We start from the raw sequence: 19,522 nt of genomic DNA, 5'->3' as shown, positions 1-19,522 counted from the left end.
AAATCGTCCTTGTCAATAAAAACAAGTCTGAATATTTTCAATTTTTCAGACTAAATTAAACGAAATTTAGTTGGCTTTTTTATTTTTTTGAATAATAGCTACCGCTCTTCCTTGCTTTTTTCAGCTAATATAATCGCGAAAAAATAACAGAAAACTTAGACTAAAAAACTTGGATTTTTTTGAAAAATGTTTGTTTCATGATTGATTTTCTTTTCTTAAATCAAGTTGGTCGGATCATTCTCTGCTAATTGAACAGGAACCAGCTTTCTGCTATCTTTGCTTCTTTTCGGCGTCAGTTTTGAAAAAGAGATGATTGAACTGGCTGAATAAGTTACCGAGCTACCATGAATTACTTATGAAAAATGATCAACAACTCAGCGGGTATATTGAAGACCAAAAAATAAATTACCTGGTTAAAAATCAATTCAACCAGTTTTGAGAGACTGCTAAATGCATTGAATAGCTTTCTAGAAACTTGAGAGTACTTATCATTTTTTCAAGAGTCACTGAAGTTATCTGAAGAAAATTCTTCAACTTCTGTCAATTTTAAGAAGTTTATTAGAAAATAAATGGACTAATTACACTGGCTTCGCATATATGAAAAAACACTTATCTCGAAACGATTAAACTGCTGAAAAACGTAATCACAAAATTATCCAAAATCAATTGCATTAAGACTTTAAAACGTAAACAACCAATACACTTATTAATACGATAAAGATCGGTTTTTTTGTTTGCAAAGTCTATTTATTGATAAAATTATAGACCATCTAATTTAGATTTTCTTAAAGTTTAATTGAAATATTTATTCAGTTTTCGCTCATGGGCATTATGTTTTACTTGAGAATCGTCTGCTTGAATTAAAAAAGGAGAAGATTTGTTTCTGCAAGGAAAACCAACACCTTTTTTCGCCTTAGTTGATAATTAATTTAATCTGGTTTTCTGTTACCGATAAATCGCCTTGAGACCAAAATCTTTGAACTCTGATTAATTTTCTTTCTGCAATAGCAATCATGAGTCCTGTTAAATTGGGTTCCAATAACAATCCTTGTTATTTGATCATTTTGAAAAGGTTTCGATACCATTTTTCCTCAAGGTAGGAGGGTCTTCTTTTCAAAATATAATAAGTTTGTAGGATTTAGAAAATTAAATTTTTGTAGCCACATTTTTCAAAAAAAAGTTCAAAATTGTATTTACAAATTTTGCATTAAAACATTCGTTGTCTACCTTTCAAAAATCACATTGCATTTACATTTTTGTTATTTTCCGTGCGCATTTTCTACAGAAACCGTTTCGTTCAATTACATTGAACTTTATCAGTACAAAATCAGAAATTTTAACAGAAAAATTTGATTACAAACGCTATCAGATCATGCTGATTAATTATTTTTTCAATCTGAGCCTGAGGCAAAAAGTGACTAAAAAAATTAATTTTGAATTAAAAATTAATAACCTTACTGAGGAAGTAGAAGTGATATTGCTCAAACAATAAAAACTGACCGATTTGAAAGGAAATTTCGTCAAAACCGTTCAAATTCACGTTTCCGACGCATTGATTATATGCAGTATATTTTATCTTTTTTTATCCAGATGTCTGAAAGTGTTTTCTGTGGACAAACAGAGTCATCGTTTGGAATAATCAAAAATTAAACAGAAGAGACACAAAATGTGTGAAGTAGAGTGAATGGTTTATTTTTCATTGTCAGTTCTTTTAAATCTTATATTTTCTTCTTTTCATTTATGCGAATCAGGTAACATAAACTGAACATTTTTGGAGATAAGCTACGTAAATTATAATTTTGAGTGCGATGACCACTGGCATGCGCAGGAAATTTTTGACGAGGAAGGGGGTGGGGGAGAGGGGGGTCTTGTTGTGATTGAACGGTACTTTTTCAATCGGCAAGCTAATGGATTTGACTGAAAGCTAATGGAACTGACTTATTGAAACTAATTGACTATTTTTCATCTCATATAATAGGCTAAAATATTCAAAAGAAAATCATGCCTTTGAGATTCCTACAAGCTAATCTATCAACAAATATGTTCAGGGAAATTTCATCCATTTCGAAATGGTAATAGAGCGATCCCATTTTTGGGAGCTGAGTTTTTTTTGATAACCATTTTTTTCTGAATTTCTTCAGATGAAAACCAATTCAAACAATTAAGAGTCAATTTTACATTCTTTTAGACTAACTAGATTCGGTTTGGTGGCCATTTTGTTTCATTAGACGTCAATCTTATCTTCTTATCGGGGTTAAAATGAATAAATGGTAGATAGCCATAATGGAGAGGACACTGTTAAATCGTAAAGCAAGCTTCATCAAAATTGAATTGGTCTGAAAGCATTTCGATTGACATTTCAAATAATGAAAAAAAAACGGGGCTAGTTTGCTTTAAAAAAAGCTCAAACGCCATTTTTTGTTTCTAAATCTTACCTATCTAAATTTCACTTCCTTTTTGATTTTTTGATAATTTTTTTTTCTTCCAGGTGCTACCTGTTTTTTTTTCAACAACAAGAACAGCTTTTTGTTTCTTTGTCATCTAATTAGCCTTAAGACAAATCAACCCTGAAAAATCAGGTTAAATCCAAATTTTCTGCTCTACTTACTCTAAATCAGCTTTAATTTTTTTAAAAAAAGTGAATGATGTCTCTTTTAGCAAAAAATACAAGTTACAGTAGCAGTTTTGTATTTCATCGGGGAGAAAATTCAGCTATTGCAGATTCAAAAGATTTGATATTGCAAGTTTGATCTTTTTGGGCGTGCAGGGATGATCTAATTGCTTTTTTTCGGAAAATTACAACAACTTTAAGGGCGACTTATTGTAAATTTACTTAGATTTTGACTATTTCGGGGACAAATTTCCCTTTTTTAAAAAAATTCCTCTTACTGAAAACTGCTCTTATCACCAATGCAGTCCAAAATTTCTAACTCTGGCCTTGAATTGAAATATTGAATAAATTGAGCCCGTTTTTTTCCAGAATTTCCCTTCTTTGGTAAAAAAACTGTCCGATCCTTCGGGCAAAATGATTCCAACAATTACCTGCTGAGCTGAAAAGAATGAAATTCTAATTAATTTTCGTCCTAACTGGAATTACGGATTAATTTTCAGATAAAATTCTGTTGGGTATGTTTTCAATCAATCATTTCTCTTTCGTTATCGTTAACCCGTAGGGTCATCACTGCACCAATTTCCAGATCAAATTAAAATTGGACAGAAAATGTGAAGTCAAGCCTAGTTCAAACTTGTTTTTCCACTTAAATCAGAATTTCTCTTTATATTTACCACCTGTGAACTTTCATCATTTTGTTGAAAACCATGTTCAATTACTTATTTCTCTCTATCAATCATACATTGAATCAAAACTTCAGGCGGAAAGAAAAACACCCACGCATCATCATCCAATAATTGCCAAATAATTAATTATTTTACCACTTTAAAGCAGCAAAAATTTTGAATATGTTCATATCTTATTGCGTTATTTTCATTTGTCTGTTCCGTTTGGCTGATTTTTCTTGTTTGCCGATTATTTTCCTTCAACGGAAGTATAAAAGTTTACTATGGTCAAGTACTGGAGGCCAGTTGAATGAAATTACGCTGAGGGAAAAATCAATCGATTTCCAAGAACTGAACAGAATATGTGGAATTGAACATGTCAAGTACTTAAACCTAAGGTGAGATGTTTTGCGTAACAGAGAGTTAACAAAAAAATTTATCAAAAAAATGACACAGAGGCGAAACAGAGCTTCGCACAGCTTGTGATACAAAAATGAATGACTATGACTACTTGCTGATGAAGCGACGAATCAAAAAACAAAAAAATCAAAAAAATTGCAAAAAAAATCCGAAACTTCGAACTGAATTACCTGCGCCTTTACAAATCTTACAAACGCAGGCGAAGCAAAGCGATACAACACATACATAGAATGACAAACTAATCGATAGACATGGAAATAAAAGCCGTTAAAAAACTCAAAAATATATATTTTTTGAAAAAATATCAGAAAAATTGATCTATGAAAAATTTTCCTCCATTTGTCTTGTCTTGAATGAAAAATCTTTTCAAGAAAATACGCCAAAAAGTAAAAAAAATTGAATCTTAAATAAGCATAAAAAAAATTACAAAGCCGAAAACTCTGAGCAGACACACGTTGCGCCAATAAAAATTGTTTTTATTAGAAAAAATCAAAAAAACTTTCAAGACGAAATCTATCAAGCAAAAAAAATGAAAATTCAGTAAGCCGAGGAGTAAAACTACAATCACCGTAAACAGTGCGGAGGGCGTAAAAATTGGTTTTCCCTTGAAACGACACAAAATTAGGCCACTAGGTCAAAATAAGTCGAAATAATTTGGGCCAATTAAAATTTTAAAGCGAAACAAAATAAAACAAAAAAAGAAAAAACACCAAGTCAAGGTTGGTAAAATTTCAAACAGAAGTAAATCAAAGACTAAAAATAATGATAAAAGAAAATGCGCGTAGCAAAAAAAAAAACAATCTCAAGATGTGGCAACTAAGTCGACAAAAGATAAACAGACAAATAATTGGCCGAAAACTTTGAAATAGAATATTTTCTTTATAAAAAAAACAGGTCTTGGTCAGAATCGAACACAGGACCTTCGCCATCGCAGGCGTTTTCGTTATCTCCGGGCTAAATGAGTCGGGAACGCTAAAGATTTTGAAATAAAAATGAAACAAGGCACCACTAGAGAAGATTCCAGAAGTCCACATGAGTCCTGTGAACAAAGTTATTAACGGGAAAAAAATCTAGTGCCCGATGATAATACCCTTAAAACGACAATTAAAAAGCAGAAAACTAGTTTTCAAATACGCAATCAGTTTTAAGCAATCAAGTTTGAATGCTTAAAGATCAATAGTAAACATTCAAATAAAACTACCTTTATTGAGAAAAATTGCTACAAAATGCGTTCCATTGAGTTTTTTTGTAATAAAAATATAAATCTTTTTCTGATCTGTTTTAGTGGAAGCAAGCTAAGACTTCTGAAATCATCATCTTTTTCACGTTTGTTCATGCAGACTACCACTTCAAATATTCCGAACATCCTGCCATCAATCGACTTATCAAAAACAGGGTTGACACAAATTGACCCCGAAGTTTTCGAACCAATGAAAAACTCGCTCAAAATATTATATCTTCAGGAAAATAATTTAAATCGTTTTCCGGAAGCAGTTTGCCAGCTTTGGCAGTTGGAGAATCTCATTTTAGACCAAAATATACTATCAGAAAATCAAAACTTCAAGCTGCCCATAAATTGCCGAATGGAAGGGTTGAAATCTTTGTCACTGAAATCAAATCGTATACCAAACATAGATGAGAAATTTTGCGATCTTTTTCCAAACTTGGAAGTATTGAATCTTCGCGACAATAATCGAAATTTGACTGGAATTCAGAATTTGAAAAAATGTTCAAAATTAAAAACTGTATATTGGCCTACCAGTTTATTTTCGTGTACGTGTCGGCTTTTCCGAGACCTTCGATTCAATCTAATCGGACCAGTTGATACGAAGTCGTCGCATTACTACTTTTCATATGGCAGGTAAGACTAAGTTAATTAGAACGTGTTCTAAGTCTACCTGCTATGACCCTGTAGGTTTTAAATGAAAATAAGTACTTTTTTCTTCAATTATCGCAATAAATAAAGAATTTTTTTTTCAAGGGTTGAACACTAAAAAAATTTTCTCATTTGTTAGTCAACCCGCTACTTAGATTTTTTGAGCGATCAAAAATTTAAGTTTATCAGTTTTTCAACCTAAAAATGCTTCAAGTACCCCTAATTAGAACTTATGTAACCAATTAATGTTACCACTTAAGTTTTTGTACAAAATGGAATTAGCAAAATTATCAATTGCACAAAATTATCAAAATTAGCAAAATTTAGAAACTACCTTATAATTTTTTTTCTGACTGAGTTTTATATGGGACCATAAGCAGTTTTTCGGGACCATATTTCTAAACGAGTACCCGATGAATCATTAAAATGAATATCATTTTCATTAAAACTATTCAACCGTTTTTTAGCTTTTCGGCAGCTGACGAGGTTCTCAGATGCGATCTCGAAACCAGCTCCTCCGAAGAGTTTCCTCTGGGGTCCCAGTTGTACAACGACCTCAGAACCACAAATCAACTTTTCTGCTCAAAGAAGCTCAAAAACTCACCAAACTCAATCATTTCTGTTACCATTCTATTTTTAACCTTACGGCATTTAATCTTCTTACTATAGTGTTGACCAGTAGTAAATCAAGTGAAATTTAGAATAAACTTTATATTTCAGCAAGAGATTTTTGTTCACTGTACTAATGACTTACTATCTGAGTTTAGGCAAGTGAAAAGTCTAAATCGATCTTCAAGGCAAGTTTTTGAAATAATTTAACCAAGGATAAAACGTTGAAACCGTATATTATTTGCGACGGTTTCAAAAGTTGCTACGATTGAACCGAGTGATCGCAAAAATGTGACAAATCAAACAGTTTGAAATGTCACCAAACAAATATTTTGAAATGTCACTGGTATCAAGATCCAGCATGATGAATATCGCTAAACGGGCTGAGTTGTTCTCAGATCTTGTTTGATGTTCGTGTGAAGGTCACAACTTTTTTCACGTGATTTAGAAGAAAAAAGGCCACAATTTTCCAGGGCAAAACGAATTTGTACCATTGAACCGACGTCGCATTTTCAAACATGGGGCTGATCACATAGAGATAGTTTGAATAGAAGTCAAAAGACTGGTGTAGTAAAATTGCGAACAATAGTCTAGCGCGCCCAAAACTGCTTCCAAATTCCGCCATTTGAAACAAACATCAACTTAATTGAACAAACAAGTTGATCTTAAACTTAAAACACAAAGCCAAAACACCACTTACCATTATAATTACACAGTTAACAGTTAGTGATAATCTTGGTCACGTTACAACCAGATCCAGAAGCCATTAAAATGAGTTACCACCGCCAGAGTAGCGATACATTTCCGGTGGAAAAAAATTGCCCGTCCTGCCTCGAAAATTACCTCCAAGCCGAGTTCCTAAATTGCGGTCATTGTAATCGTGACTTATGCCATTACTGCGCAACGCACCACCGACAAATTGTTTTCGAAAGGTGTTCGACTATGGAAGACCGAATTTATGGAAAAATCCGCGACTTCAAGGAGCAGAAACTTCACTTAGAACTTTCTTATGAAGATACTTTGACCAAAATTACAAAACTCGAATTGGGTTTGAGATCTATGGTCAAAAATCGAATCGCAACATTAACCGATTCCTGCAATATGACCAAATTAGTTAAATGTGCGCAGTTTAGATGCCAATTGGAACTACTGAAAGAAATTTCCATTCGACTTTCAAAAGCCAGAACTTTATTGGTCTTCGACAAAGAATTCGTAAATCAGGCAAATAAAGTTCTGAAAGAGGCTGAACATGTTTTGAAGCAAGACTCAAGTTGGTGTCACGATTATGCAATAGATTTGGACGTCGATGTTTCGAACATGACCAGGATAAACGCAGAATTAGTTGTGACCGGAGATCTTTTCACGCTGCCAAAAACCGAAGCAAAAGAGCGTGAAATGCAAACAGACAAACGAGTCTTACAGAAACTGACCAAAAAAGAAATGGCTACGCAAACTTATCCTGAAAAAGTTCGAAAATTTTCGATCAGCAGTATTTGGAAATTCGGAAAACTCTTGGTATTCATTTTCGTTTACCTGCTGATAGTATTTTTCGTCATGGAGATGCTATGAAAAATGCTACATTCTACAACCCAATAAAAACTTCACCAATATGCTACTATGATGATCAGCAATAAAAACTACAAAAATTTTATGAAAACATTCACAAATAAAGCAATTTTATTTTTTAAAAATGTATGTTTTAAATGTATAATGTTTACAATTTTTTGTCTTTTTTTAATGTAAAATGCCATTTTAATTCTAACTTAGTTTAGCAGTAATTCAACCTTATCAAAAAAATTTCAAAGCTTGTCTGAACGCAGGAATGAGTTTTCGACAGTGCTTAGCCGTATACATTCTATCGTGTTTCGAATATTTCTTTCGGTATCAGGACTATTTGCCCCAAGTCAATTGGCCATATGCCAACTTGTCCTATACTAACTTGCCCCACATGACATTTTGTCCAATGCCGTTTTATCCCATACTTGACACTTTCACTTGATTCATTGATGTTCAAATTGAGGACCAGCAAGTGCTAATGTACACTGGACTCGTTACGAGACAACAAAAGACTCTAATCGAAAATATTCGAAGCTGAGCCTAAAAAACCATAATTTTTGGTAATTACACGCCAAACTTTGACAATAATCCACAATTAGCGCCTTTGAAACAAAATGAAACACTGCTATTCTTTCATTTTGCTTCATTGTTTACCATTTCGTTCTTAAAGATCCAGATAAATACTTCAACATAAATACTATGAGTCAACTTACGTGGGGAATATCTCAACGAAACAAACGAACGCTAATTATTGACGGACACGAGTTCACAAAAAAAACAGACGACAAAAAACTACTGAGCACTGGAGATGCGCAAGATACAGTTCACACAAATGCCGCATGCTCGCCGTCACAGCAGGAGATGAACTCGTCTCAACAAAAAATGAGCACAGCCACGATGCTAGACCTGGGAAAATTGAGGCAAACCAGATCATGCATCAAATGAAAAAAGATTTCTTTGCAAACTATTATAGTTTCTCGAAGGCACCCAATTGTTTTAAGTATTCGAATCAACATTTGGGAAACAATTGAATTAATTTTGTTGCACCTTTTGAAGAAAACGATATACACCATTGGAGTGATTTTTCGTCAGAAAAATGTTTGATAATTCAATGAAATTTGACGGAACTTTTTATATCATCTCAAAGCTAGTGATTTCTTGAGTCTAAATAAAAAACGATACTTTAACTGTGATTTTTTCTGTGAAGTAATGGGTGTTTGAGAACGGCTATTTTGTTAAAATTATTGCTTTAAGTTTATAGCAGATGCTGCGAACTAAATGGCTTCATATCGCTACTTAACTTTTTTCTTTTTTTTTCAAAAAAAAAACAGATCAAACTTAAAAAACCAAGGTTAGCCAGTTGCTGTGCAAGTATCAACCAAAAAATATTTGGTTTTGAACAATTTGTACCGAAGATTGAAACGAGAATTTATTTTGTTTGTATGCTTTTAAACACACAACTCTTGATCTCTTGCGAGATTTCTTTGAGGTAGTGGAAGTCGGCTGGAGAAAAACAAGACTTCTCATATCAAAAATGTTTCGAATAAACTGACTTCAGAAAAAAATTAAAAACAAAGAATTTTAAAAATATATATTTTTTTTGCAATTTTTGTTGTCTAATTTTTTGTTATTTCTTCTTCTAGCAAACGCAACTCAATTCAGCGAAGAAAAAAGACAAAGCGGCAATAATAGTTTAAAAACGGCGAGAGATAATCTTTTTTCGTGGATTGTTAAAGACTATGGTTGGAACATTCTGTGGTACTTGCACAGTAACCGGCCATTCTTGATTACATTATCCGATTAGTTTTTAGTTTATACATTTTAATCAAGTTCATCCGGAAAAGGTTGTAAAAAATAAATTAGTTTGTTGTCCTTTCCACAAAGCGTAGTGATAGATAGTATAGGCTAGTTCAGATATTAAGCTCCAAATACATTTCACTTTGAAACTTAGACTTTAAATCTAGGGCGCAGATTCATCTGAGGGGTTGATTGAACAAAATCAGTCACACAAACCAATAAAACCAACTTGTGATAGCAAATACGAAAACCAAATTGGAACAGTCTGCCCTACATTCTTCGTTACTCGCATAGTTAAGTTTGAACTCTCGCAAAGTTATAAATCTATTCATCATTCATGAACGCTTTTTGATAACTCAGCATTAATTGCATCCCATTGAAGTCGAACCTGAAGAAATGCACTTTTTGTCCGAGAAAATAATTATTTCTACAGGTAAATTAGAATTATCTACTTTTCTTAAAATTTTTTTAAGTGAAACTATTTGAAAGGTGATTTAGAGATGAATTGAAGTGAGACTTCATACTTAATAAGGTAACCAGATAAAGGCGTTATCGAACATCTTTAAAAAGATGAGATTAAAAAACGGTTCATTAAAATTTCTACATACAGATTATATTCTTGTTTGGGAAGCAACCGGGCAAATCATAAACTACAATGCTCAAGGATCTGTTCAAGGCAAATTGGGACATTCTCAGAAGTGATTTGAAATTTTAAATTTTCAATTTTAGCCCAGTTTTTATTTTATCTTTAGAGTTTTCCTAATGTAAATCTATAAATATCATTTTAAGGCACTTCCTGAAAAGCTATAACAGATAAAAAGATCTTTTTTCGCCCGTATTCACATTTGCAAACAACATTTTAGAAAAAGTTTATATAAAACAATTGTGAGCCATGAAATAACACCAAATTCAACTTATATCTGAAATGGCATAAAATTACACATTTTTTACATAGCATAAAAGCTATGTAACAGTTGCATTGAAAAATATTTCTTGAGAATTTTTTTGTAAACAATGAGTGACAAATGATAAATACGTCAATTGAATCGTTATCATGAAATGGCTTAGAGGTTTATTATCCAAAGCTTGAGTTTGCTGTTTCTAATTACTTTCTTATGATCAATTTTTCCAGCAAAAAATTCACTCAACAATTGCAGTTCCTGATGAAAAGCATAAAAATTTGTTGAAAGAAAGCGTTTCAGTTGAAACGAAAAGTGGAATTTACGCCCATGTGAGAAAAATTCAACTTTTTATGGCATTTGAGATTTATTCTGTTTCCACCAGTGAAATAAAGCTACTTAAAGTTTTTAAAAAATGTGGCATAACGTGTCCAGTTTGATTGATAATACAGGTCGCCTATTTGCCTGAAAAAGGGCCAATCTTCAAGCCTTCCTCGCTTAGATTAAGACTGCTTGTATGAGGACAATGTTCTGAATATTGAACGTTCCGACTGTTGTTTAAATGTCAGGAGTAGTTTTTACTTTACAAGATGAATTAAACAGGACTTCTCGTATCAGGACAAAACCCTGAATGCTCCGACTGCGCATTAACTGGCCTTGAATAGTTTTCAGTTTATGAAATATTGACAAACTATAAAGTTTTGACTGGTAATATCAAATTTTAAGTATTGAAATTTGAGTAGTGTATGGAATTAAAAAAACCAATTAGCTTGCTTTCATTCAATTTGGAATATTTTTGTGATGCGGGATATTTCGCCACACGTAAATAAAGCGCTTTTCACTTTCATAAACTATAAAAAGAGCAGTTTAGATAGACTCAATTCACAGATGTCGCAAGGTCAGCTTAGCATAGTTGAGACCGCGACGCTTCGGAGAAAATAAGGATCAAGGGATCGATCCCCAAGAGTAACACTCCCCTGAGAGTTCTTTTGAAAACTAGTCTGAATAAAAAAACTATCCCGATTATATATATTTCTTACTTACTTCAAAACTCGGAAAAAACGCTAGCAATTGTTTTTAAGGAACATTCCTAGTATTAGGGAATAACTAACTATTAGACATATGCCAATATTGTATCTGGTAGCAATGTGAAGCGAGGATATTAAAAAACACCTTCTATGCGAACACCTTTTTTTAGGGACTAACTCAACTGTAAACACAGAGGCGAAGCTTCGCTTCGAAAAATACTTGCGAGAACGAGACAAAAAGCAGTTCTAAAAAATGCAAATAGAAAAACTAGAAATAAACCTCGAATTAGTAAAAATGCGGCCACGTCTCGGATTCGATCTGCAACCTACTGCAACCTAGCGATTTTGAGTTCCATGGACTAACCACTCAACCTTAATTGATCACAAACACTAGCCATATAAAAAGCAGAGAACAGATTCTCTGAAATTTCCAACGCTAGATTGTGATTATAGCAAAAGTGCCACCAAATAAGCGAACACTTTCCATTTTCAATGAACATTTTTATTTGCGAGTTAGATTAGAAAAAAGAAAGTTCGTACTAAAACACTAGCTGCTCGCTAATGTAAACATATGCCAATATTATATATAGTTACAAGGGTCAGGGATAGTAAAAAGAGATACAAAACTGCTTGTCAATAAATCGAATAATATCTCGTAAAGAAACCACATCAAACAAATAATCGGTTATTTTCATCGAGAATCGAAACAAAAAAAACATTTGTCGAAAAAAAACCCATAACTGGTTTGGAGAACTATAACTGGTTTGAAGCATAAGAGGGACAATTTGAGCCCATTTGATTTTTTTTTATCATACCGCCTCTTTTGTTAAAATTTTAGCTTTTAATATGATTCTTCTTGTTGTTTAGAGAACAATTTTGTTAACGTAACGATCAATTAAATTCACACTCTCTCACGCCAGGCACATTTTTAAAAGAGGCTCAAATTGCGACGATAGTGTATCGGGATTGCAAATTTTGCAAGATTCTTGAAACCGTATTGCAGGCTTTTATATTTCTTCTGTGTAGTTCGAAATGCTAAATCTAGCGAAGTTCCTGCAAAGATTTTGAGTTTTCATAAACGGGTAAAAATTTCACTGATGATGTATAGTCTACGCTTTTTGAGCAAACAATTGAAATTTGAACTTTTAACCATATGTCAACTTGCATTTCTGATCAGGTTATGTAGCGGTAAAACAGATCAAAACGATTGCGCCGTTGCTTTTGAAATCTAACAATTTTTAGTTAACATTTTTTTTAGTTAACATCGATTTGAACAAACAAAATTTTGTTGTTCACATCTGTAAGACCTACTAAAAATTCTCCACCCCTCTAAATAAAACAGTAATTTAGCAGCAGAGCTTTCTATTGAGAATTCTAATTTTGCTGCATTCTGATTGGTAGAAAATTTTAAAAAATTTTACTTAATTTCGGCTTAATTTTTTTTCTAAAAAAAGAACATTATGAATGTATTTTTACGCAAAAAAAAATTTAATTCTGAGGTCATTAAGGTAAAAGGTTGCCCAATTTGCGTCGAAATTGTCCAATGTGAATATCGCCCCAAGTCATAATGCATCCCATAATAATATTGAATATAATTTTTTATCAAGCCGTTTATGAAGGCTTTGTTTTTAATTAACATACCCAACAGACAGTTGGACAAGAGCCTATGAACAAAAAGAAACCGCTGCCCGTAAAGCTCTTTGAATTTTTCAAACAATTTATGATTGGCTTTTTTTGATAAAATTAACCCAATTTGAGAAAACTGGATCAATAAGTAAAATCTGAAAATGAAATTCTACTTTCAAAATAGAAAACGATCAAGTTTGTGACCTGCACACTTTTGCTGTTCGATAGTGGAGTTTCTCTTCCTTTTAACAACGGAAACGAACTGAACTTGAAAAATCAAAAGTCAAACAGCAAAAAAAAATTGTGAGCCTGAATAAATTTTAAGACTGTTCCTAAAAAAACGAAAAAAAAAAAAAAAAAAAAAGGAATCACCGCGACCTATATGAGAGTCTGAAGTACGTTCATCGACTCTTATAAACTAATAACATGACAAGGTTAATTTCGCCTCTGTGTTTTTTAATCAATTGAGTAATTATTTTTCAGTGGTTGTAATTGCATCGTTAGTTGGTGGCACTAGAGCTTTAACGTGTATCAGCCCAGAGGACTACTCCAAGTGTGGATCCCAAGCAGAATGGACATCCGACTACCCTTGTGACCTAATTGTTCACAGAACAGGTGGGGTCTTAGATCAATCATCCACAATCTATCTCTAAGATCGAATTTAAAATACTGTTATTCTTTGAAGATAAAAGAAAACTTTCAGTTTGAAACTGGAAACAGATTAAATGTGATTAAATAAAAAAGCTATTTGCGTTTCCCAAACAAATCAATCAAAATAAAGCAAGAAAACCTTGTAGCACAAGCCGGGATTGGTCGGACATAGCACAGAAAACTTGGACCACAATCATTATCTTCGCTTAATAAAAATGGCATCAAGACATTTGAACACGACTGCCAACACACGCAAACCTTTTCGCTTGTACAAAAAATTGTATGCACATGTACAGGAGACATTCCGACCGGTCTGTTCTGCAACAACAAAATGTGCTTCCAAATAGTCACAGCCGAAGGACTGCACGAGGACACGAAGACATGTTTTAGTACAGTCACAGTGGCTAACTTCAGTCACTGCTCTGGCTGTATTGGAGAAGAAGTCTACCAGCCGTTTAAAGACTTCAACATGGACGATGACGCGGAGAATAATATCCTGGATTTGAGTCATAATGACATACAGAGTAAGCTAGATAAAAACAAGGATCGATAGCACAGACTACGATGATTTCGACTACGATGATTTACGTAAAAAAAATTCAAAAAAAGGGAATTTTTTTATTTTCTAAAAAAAAATTTTGTAACGGCGTTTGAATTAGATCAAAAACTGCACAATGAGGGGTTCTAATAGCTAAGTTAATGTTTCAATTGCAGTAAAATTGCAGCATCACTAAATTTTGTGAAACTTAGTCTGAAATTCGGAAAAACTCAGACCAACTTTCTCGACAGTGAGACATTTGTTTGGATTTTTTTCAGAATCCGAATAAATGCTGAAAAAGCTTTAATATGATAACACGTTTGAGCTTCCTATGAGATTTGGCGAGGTCAAAATTAGGAAGAAAAAACACAACCTACGCCATAGTTCCTTCCCTTCATTTCGCGAAGTGGTCGGAACAAAACAAAAAAAAGTCAATCTATTCATCAGTAAATTCAAAAAAAAATTTTTTTGCATCAAAAAATAATTAAAGGTCACACAAGAAATCATAAACAACCTAGAAGTGTTAGCTGACGACTATTTTCCAACTTAAGGGTTCATGAACTCAAATGCGCTATGAAAGCGTTTCATTCGCAATACTAACCTATAAACCAATTGGACCTTTCAAATATAAAATCTTTCTCATAACACGTTTCCAAAAATAGTGAATTAGTTGTGGAACATAATCAAAGGAGCCTTCATCAGAGGCAAATAGTTTTTTTGCTTAGGTTCGCATGTGGACAATGGAGACCTTCTTTATGGTCCCTTCTCCAACCTAGACATCCTCTACCTCAGTCACAACAGGTAAGAGCACAGCCAACAGTACCGTTGTCCAAGGTTCGAGCCCCATTCATTGAACAAAAACACTTTTTGCAATAGTTCCTTTTTTGCGTTATTTTGAACTCCAAATCGCCTTCATTTGAAACTTTTTGGGTGATACTTTCAAAAACAGATGAAATTAAAAACTTGTTGTTTTTTTTTCAATCTCAGTTTTAAAAGTTTCGCGAATTTTCATAATTCAATCTCAATTTCAAAAGTTCCGTGTAATTTGATTATTCAATCTCAGTTTTGAAAGCTGCGTGAATTTTGATTAATCAACGCCAAATTATTTCAAAATAATTAAAATAATTAAATAAGCCAGTGACAATTTGCTATTTTCCAGCCTCTCCTCATTCCCTAAAGTAATCGAGCCCAGTCTGAGGGAACTATGGCTGGACCAAAATGACATCAAAGAAATGGACTTCACGGACTTTCCGGAACAGTTGCCACAGGAGAACCTAGAATTCCTCAATCTCAGGTAGAGATGGTCGATGCAGGCAATTCAGTTTTAAGGGTTATGAAAGGAAGTTAATGGAAATAATATGTGGTTCCATCAAGTTGATCTACAACAATTTATTATTACAGAAAAACATTAATTCCAATTTTTCAAACTGTACAAGGACAAGTTAAGCTTTCTTAAAGCATATTATAAACAAGTGATCGCGGTTGCTGCGCAAGTTGCACAGAATGTTCCATACATAGTAATTTCGAACAGAAAATAAAAAAATTCCGAATCATTTTGAATCTAAATTTGTTCTAACTTTTTTCAGTTTTTTTTTTCTATTTCCGAGGAGTAGAGCGTTGAATGATGTAATTTATTGAACGAAAAAGTTCAGACGAGTTTTGTCAACTTTGAGACAATTTTTTGCATTTCTTTTTGAAATCTGAATCATGACTGAAAGGGATTAAATATATTACAACATTCAACCCTTTACAAATTTATTTGCAAACTTTTTTTGTGGGAATAACACATCCCACTAAAGATGGCGTTTTGAAGCACGTAAAAAATTTGAAATTCGACCTCAAGTTCCTTTGGCTTGAAATCGCGTCAGTTTTTTGTTGTCCTAGAATTATTAGAGCAACTTCAAGAGTAAAAGCGCTGTAAAAATCTTTTAGAAGTTTTAGCAAATCAATTCTATAAATCTCTAATAACACTATTGATTTAACTATTATGTAACTCGATTACTGACACATCGGTTTAGTGAACGTATTCCATCATATCTAGGAAAATTAAACTCACTTAAAAAAAGTATTACGGCGACTACTTCAAAAACCATCCTCATTAATCATCAGTAACAGTAAAACGTACAAGTGTGATAGTTGGGTCACGAGAAACAAACGGGTTCCTTAATGTAAATAAGGTGCTTCAAAATTGTTCATTTTGCCTCGGTGCTAAAAATCAAAGCAAATATCAAGTCGCAAATGAGGCACGTTATCTACATTTGAGAAAAAACAGTTAGAACGATCGTGTGGCGTCCATTGGCATAATTAAATGCTGCATTTGCTTAAACGTGGCAATATTTGGGACCCCTCTGTCACCTTGCTTTTTATTGGGACCACTCCATCACACTTGTACACAATAGAGCGACCATAAGACAATTTCAAGCTAGATTTTTCTTAAGCAATTATAACATAGTCATCAAACAACTCAAAAACGTGTCAATAAAATAAAACATAGCCATTTGGCAGTCAGAAAAGAGTAATGAACGCATAGAAACAGAAAAAAAACGACTTGTTTTTAAAAAGTTCTTTTCGAATTTTAAAGAAAAAGTTTATGTTCTCAAAGCTCTTTGAATTTCAAGAACAATTTATGATTGGTGCTTTTTTGATGAAATTAAACCAATTTGTGAAAACCGGTTAATAGATAAACTTTTAATTCTGCTGGGGAATCAGAACATTAAAATCCATTTTGAAATTAGAAGTCAATCACCTTTTTGCCATATTTACACTTTTGCTGTTTGATAGCGGAGTTTACCTTCCTTTTAAAAATTGAAATGAAATGAAATTAAAAACAAATCAAAAACCAAATCGCAAAAAATCAAAATTGAGCGTGAACAAATTTAAAAAATTTTTTTTCGGAAAACAATAACAAAAAATAATCAAGACCTATATAAGAGTCTTCACTGCTTTTATTGCTGTTAAAAAACAGTTAAAGACTATAAGTTCTTTCAATTTTAAGAATATTTCATGAATAAAACTTTCTGATAAAACTAATCTAATTTGAGAAAAGTGAATTAATAAGAAATTTTTTCTATTCCTTTGGGAAATCTTTTTTTAAAATAAAAGTCATTCACGTCTTTTTACGCTTTTTGAACTTTTTTTATTGAAGAAACTCATTTGCCTTGAATTAAACAAACTAACTAAAAAAAAATCAAGAGTTGTCAAATCACGAAAAAATTAAAATTTGAGTATGAAATTCTTGTATAATTTTTCCCAAAAACTGCTAAGGAGAAAATTTCACATCTTGAATTTGTGTTTTCTTTTCGAACATTAACACAAAATAACAAACTGAGAAAGTCGTGACAATGTTTTTGGTTATTTAATGCTTACGCTTACTTAAAAAATAAGGGGGCTACTCCAGCAAGTACTTCCGTTCATCACAAATAAAACTAAGTAAGTCGCGATAACTTCAAAATAAGAAACGCATATCCAATTATAATTCTTGAAAAATTATATTTATTTTAGAGACAACCCTATGCATAGCATACCTTGGCGCAATTTTACGTTCCTGTACTCGGCTCTTCCCAATCTGCAAGTACTGGACATCGGAAGTGACAAACCCCTCGAGGCTAGTAATTCCTAATTAATTGCTTATGTTCCTGCTAGTTAACATTATCCTTCCAATATATTTTGCTTGGTTTATCATTAAATGCCAACTACTCGTATTTTTTTTATTCTCCGAGAAAATTCTGTCACATTGATTTTTTAATGAGGGGAAAAACCAACTATTCAATCAATAAAACTTCTTATAAAACACGTGAAATCCTTTGGTAAAAAAGGAGAATACTAAAATTAATGTAAGCCTTGCAGGCAAATTAATAGTTTCAAAGCTCAAAAATTACGAGAAAACCAATGCTGTATCAGAGCCTAGGCTAAAATGCGTATCACTGAGTAAAACTGTTTTAATCTTTGTAAACGGATGACTTAGAATCCAGTGATTTTTCAGGAATTCAGAGCCGAAGTCTCCAAAAGCATCTGGCATATATACCCAATTCTAGCCAGAATGACATCTTTGAAGAAAGTATACTGGCCGACTGAAAAAATCAAATGTAGGACTACTTATTCACTTTATAAAGTTCTAGAAACTCTAGCAGGCTTTTGTAAATGCGGTAAAAATCGAGATCTCAAATGAAATTTAGTTTTTCGACATTTTGGAATCTCATAACGAAAGTCTGAATTCAAGCTTGTCACATCTCACGATGAAATGATAATATTTATCACAGGTAAGTGTACGATGATAGCGGCCTTTGGACGTGACTTGTGGTCTGGGTTCTCAATTGTGACTGCCAAAATGAAGAAGTGGCCGCACGAAGAGGGCAAATCAGCCAAAGACATCAAAGGAGACAGATACGAGAGATACATCGGATACTACGAGTAAGTTGGGATCGGATACTATGAGTAAGTTGGAGGATAGGTGGTGAAGTGGTTACATCTCCGCCTCTCAATCGAAAGGTCGGATGTTCGAGACCCACCATGATCCGTGCTCGTTGCTTGAGGATGAGGCATCATTACCCAGCCCAGAAAAATAACAATAAGAAATCGCATGTAGTTCCTAAGCAGGCTCACAACAGCGATTCTCCGTGGTGAGCTGAAAAGCTCGTTTGTTCGTCCTTTCCTTTGTGAATGAATGGTCTTAAAATGTTCATCAAAAAACTAAACTTCAAAAATGAACAGAAAGTGTGTACATAAGAACGAAAAGTGTTCACGAAAGAACAAAAATTTTTTCAAAAAAGAACAAACTATGCTTCAGAGAGGAGAAGCCCGTGGTATGCTGTGACCAGAGTGAACATGACCTGATAGGGGAGAAACTGGAGAACATGAACAAAGTAGCCAAGAAATTCTGTCCGGACATCAGTATGGATCGAGTGGTTATGGAGGAAATCATGTAAATGAACGCAACTGAAAAAATAGCCGTTGAAATTTAAAGTTCGAGACATTTGATCAAGTGTGCAAAAATGTGTATCATTCCTAAAAGTGGTTTAAAGTTTTTACATATATAAAATATTACTAAATTCCAACATATATTCATTGTTTTGTCGCAAAAAAAAAGAAACATTTTATAACTCTGATAACAATTTTTGGAAACGAAATCATTTCAGTCTTTTAACATTTTTTCTATTTAAATTATCTGCATACGTAAGCAGCATTGAATGACGATTCATGAATCACAGAATTATTATTCACACATAACTTACTAACACTGTTACTT

General features: G+C 33.1%; 3 protein-coding genes across 5 annotated transcripts in view; 2 read left to right on the top strand and 1 right to left on the bottom strand.

The window, feature by feature from the left end:
* The window catches only part of LOC134852110 (dynein regulatory complex subunit 7-like), a 59,919-nt gene that overhangs the window by 6,131 nt on the left and 34,266 nt on the right, over nt 1-19,522 (bottom strand). The window lies entirely within an intron of this gene.
* On the top strand, nt 646-6,305 carry LOC134852112 (nephrocan-like). 2 transcript variants are annotated; one of them, XM_063868398.1, is made up of 4 exons: nt 646-1,096; nt 3,174-3,674; nt 4,982-5,557; nt 6,040-6,305. In XM_063868398.1, the coding sequence occupies exons 2-4, from the start codon at nt 3,460-3,462 to the stop codon at nt 6,239-6,241; spliced, it is 993 nt and encodes a 330-aa protein (XP_063724468.1). In that variant the 5' UTR covers nt 646-1,096; nt 3,174-3,459; the 3' UTR covers nt 6,242-6,305. The 2 variants fall into 2 exon arrangements, with proteins under 2 accessions (XP_063724468.1, XP_063724467.1); XM_063868397.1 differs by having other exon boundaries at nt 3,112-3,674.
* Nucleotides 9,754-19,371, top strand: LOC134852111 (uncharacterized). The gene is made up of 9 exons (XM_063868396.1): nt 9,754-9,968; nt 13,572-13,703; nt 14,036-14,263; nt 15,003-15,078; nt 15,437-15,571; nt 17,779-17,881; nt 18,260-18,362; nt 18,537-18,687; nt 19,064-19,371. The coding sequence occupies exons 1-9, from the start codon at nt 9,932-9,934 to the stop codon at nt 19,200-19,202; spliced, it is 1,104 nt and encodes a 367-aa protein (XP_063724466.1). The 5' UTR covers nt 9,754-9,931; the 3' UTR covers nt 19,203-19,371.

Source organism: Symsagittifera roscoffensis, chromosome 7 (assembly GCF_963678635.1).
Source record: "Symsagittifera roscoffensis chromosome 7, txSymRosc1.1, whole genome shotgun sequence".
Taxonomy (NCBI): Eukaryota; Metazoa; Xenacoelomorpha; order Acoela; family Convolutidae; genus Symsagittifera; species Symsagittifera roscoffensis.
The sequence above is the reverse complement of the archived record's forward strand: the minus strand, read 5'-3'. Positions and strand labels throughout refer to the sequence as shown.

What these genes read in the sequence shown, in the direction of transcription:
- LOC134852112 (XM_063868398.1), top strand. Translation starts at nt 3,460, where the DNA reads ATGTTCATATCTTATTGCGTTATTTTCATTTGTCTGTTCCGTTTGGCT. An exon ending in GTCAAGTACTTAAACCTAAG is followed by an intron (nt 3,675 to 4,981) that starts GTGAGATGTTTT and finishes GATCTGTTTTAG; the next exon opens with TGGAAGCAAGCTAAGACTTC. An exon ending in TACTACTTTTCATATGGCAG is followed by an intron (nt 5,558 to 6,039) that starts GTAAGACTAAGT and finishes ACCGTTTTTTAG; the next exon opens with CTTTTCGGCAGCTGACGAGG.
- LOC134852111 (XM_063868396.1), top strand. Translation starts at nt 9,932, where the DNA reads ATGCACTTTTTGTCCGAGAAAATAATTATTTCTACAG. An exon ending in CCTAATTGTTCACAGAACAG is followed by an intron (nt 13,704 to 14,035) that starts GTGGGGTCTTAG and finishes GCACATGTACAG; the next exon opens with GAGACATTCCGACCGGTCTG. An exon ending in CTCTACCTCAGTCACAACAG is followed by an intron (nt 15,079 to 15,436) that starts GTAAGAGCACAG and finishes GCTATTTTCCAG; the next exon opens with CCTCTCCTCATTCCCTAAAG.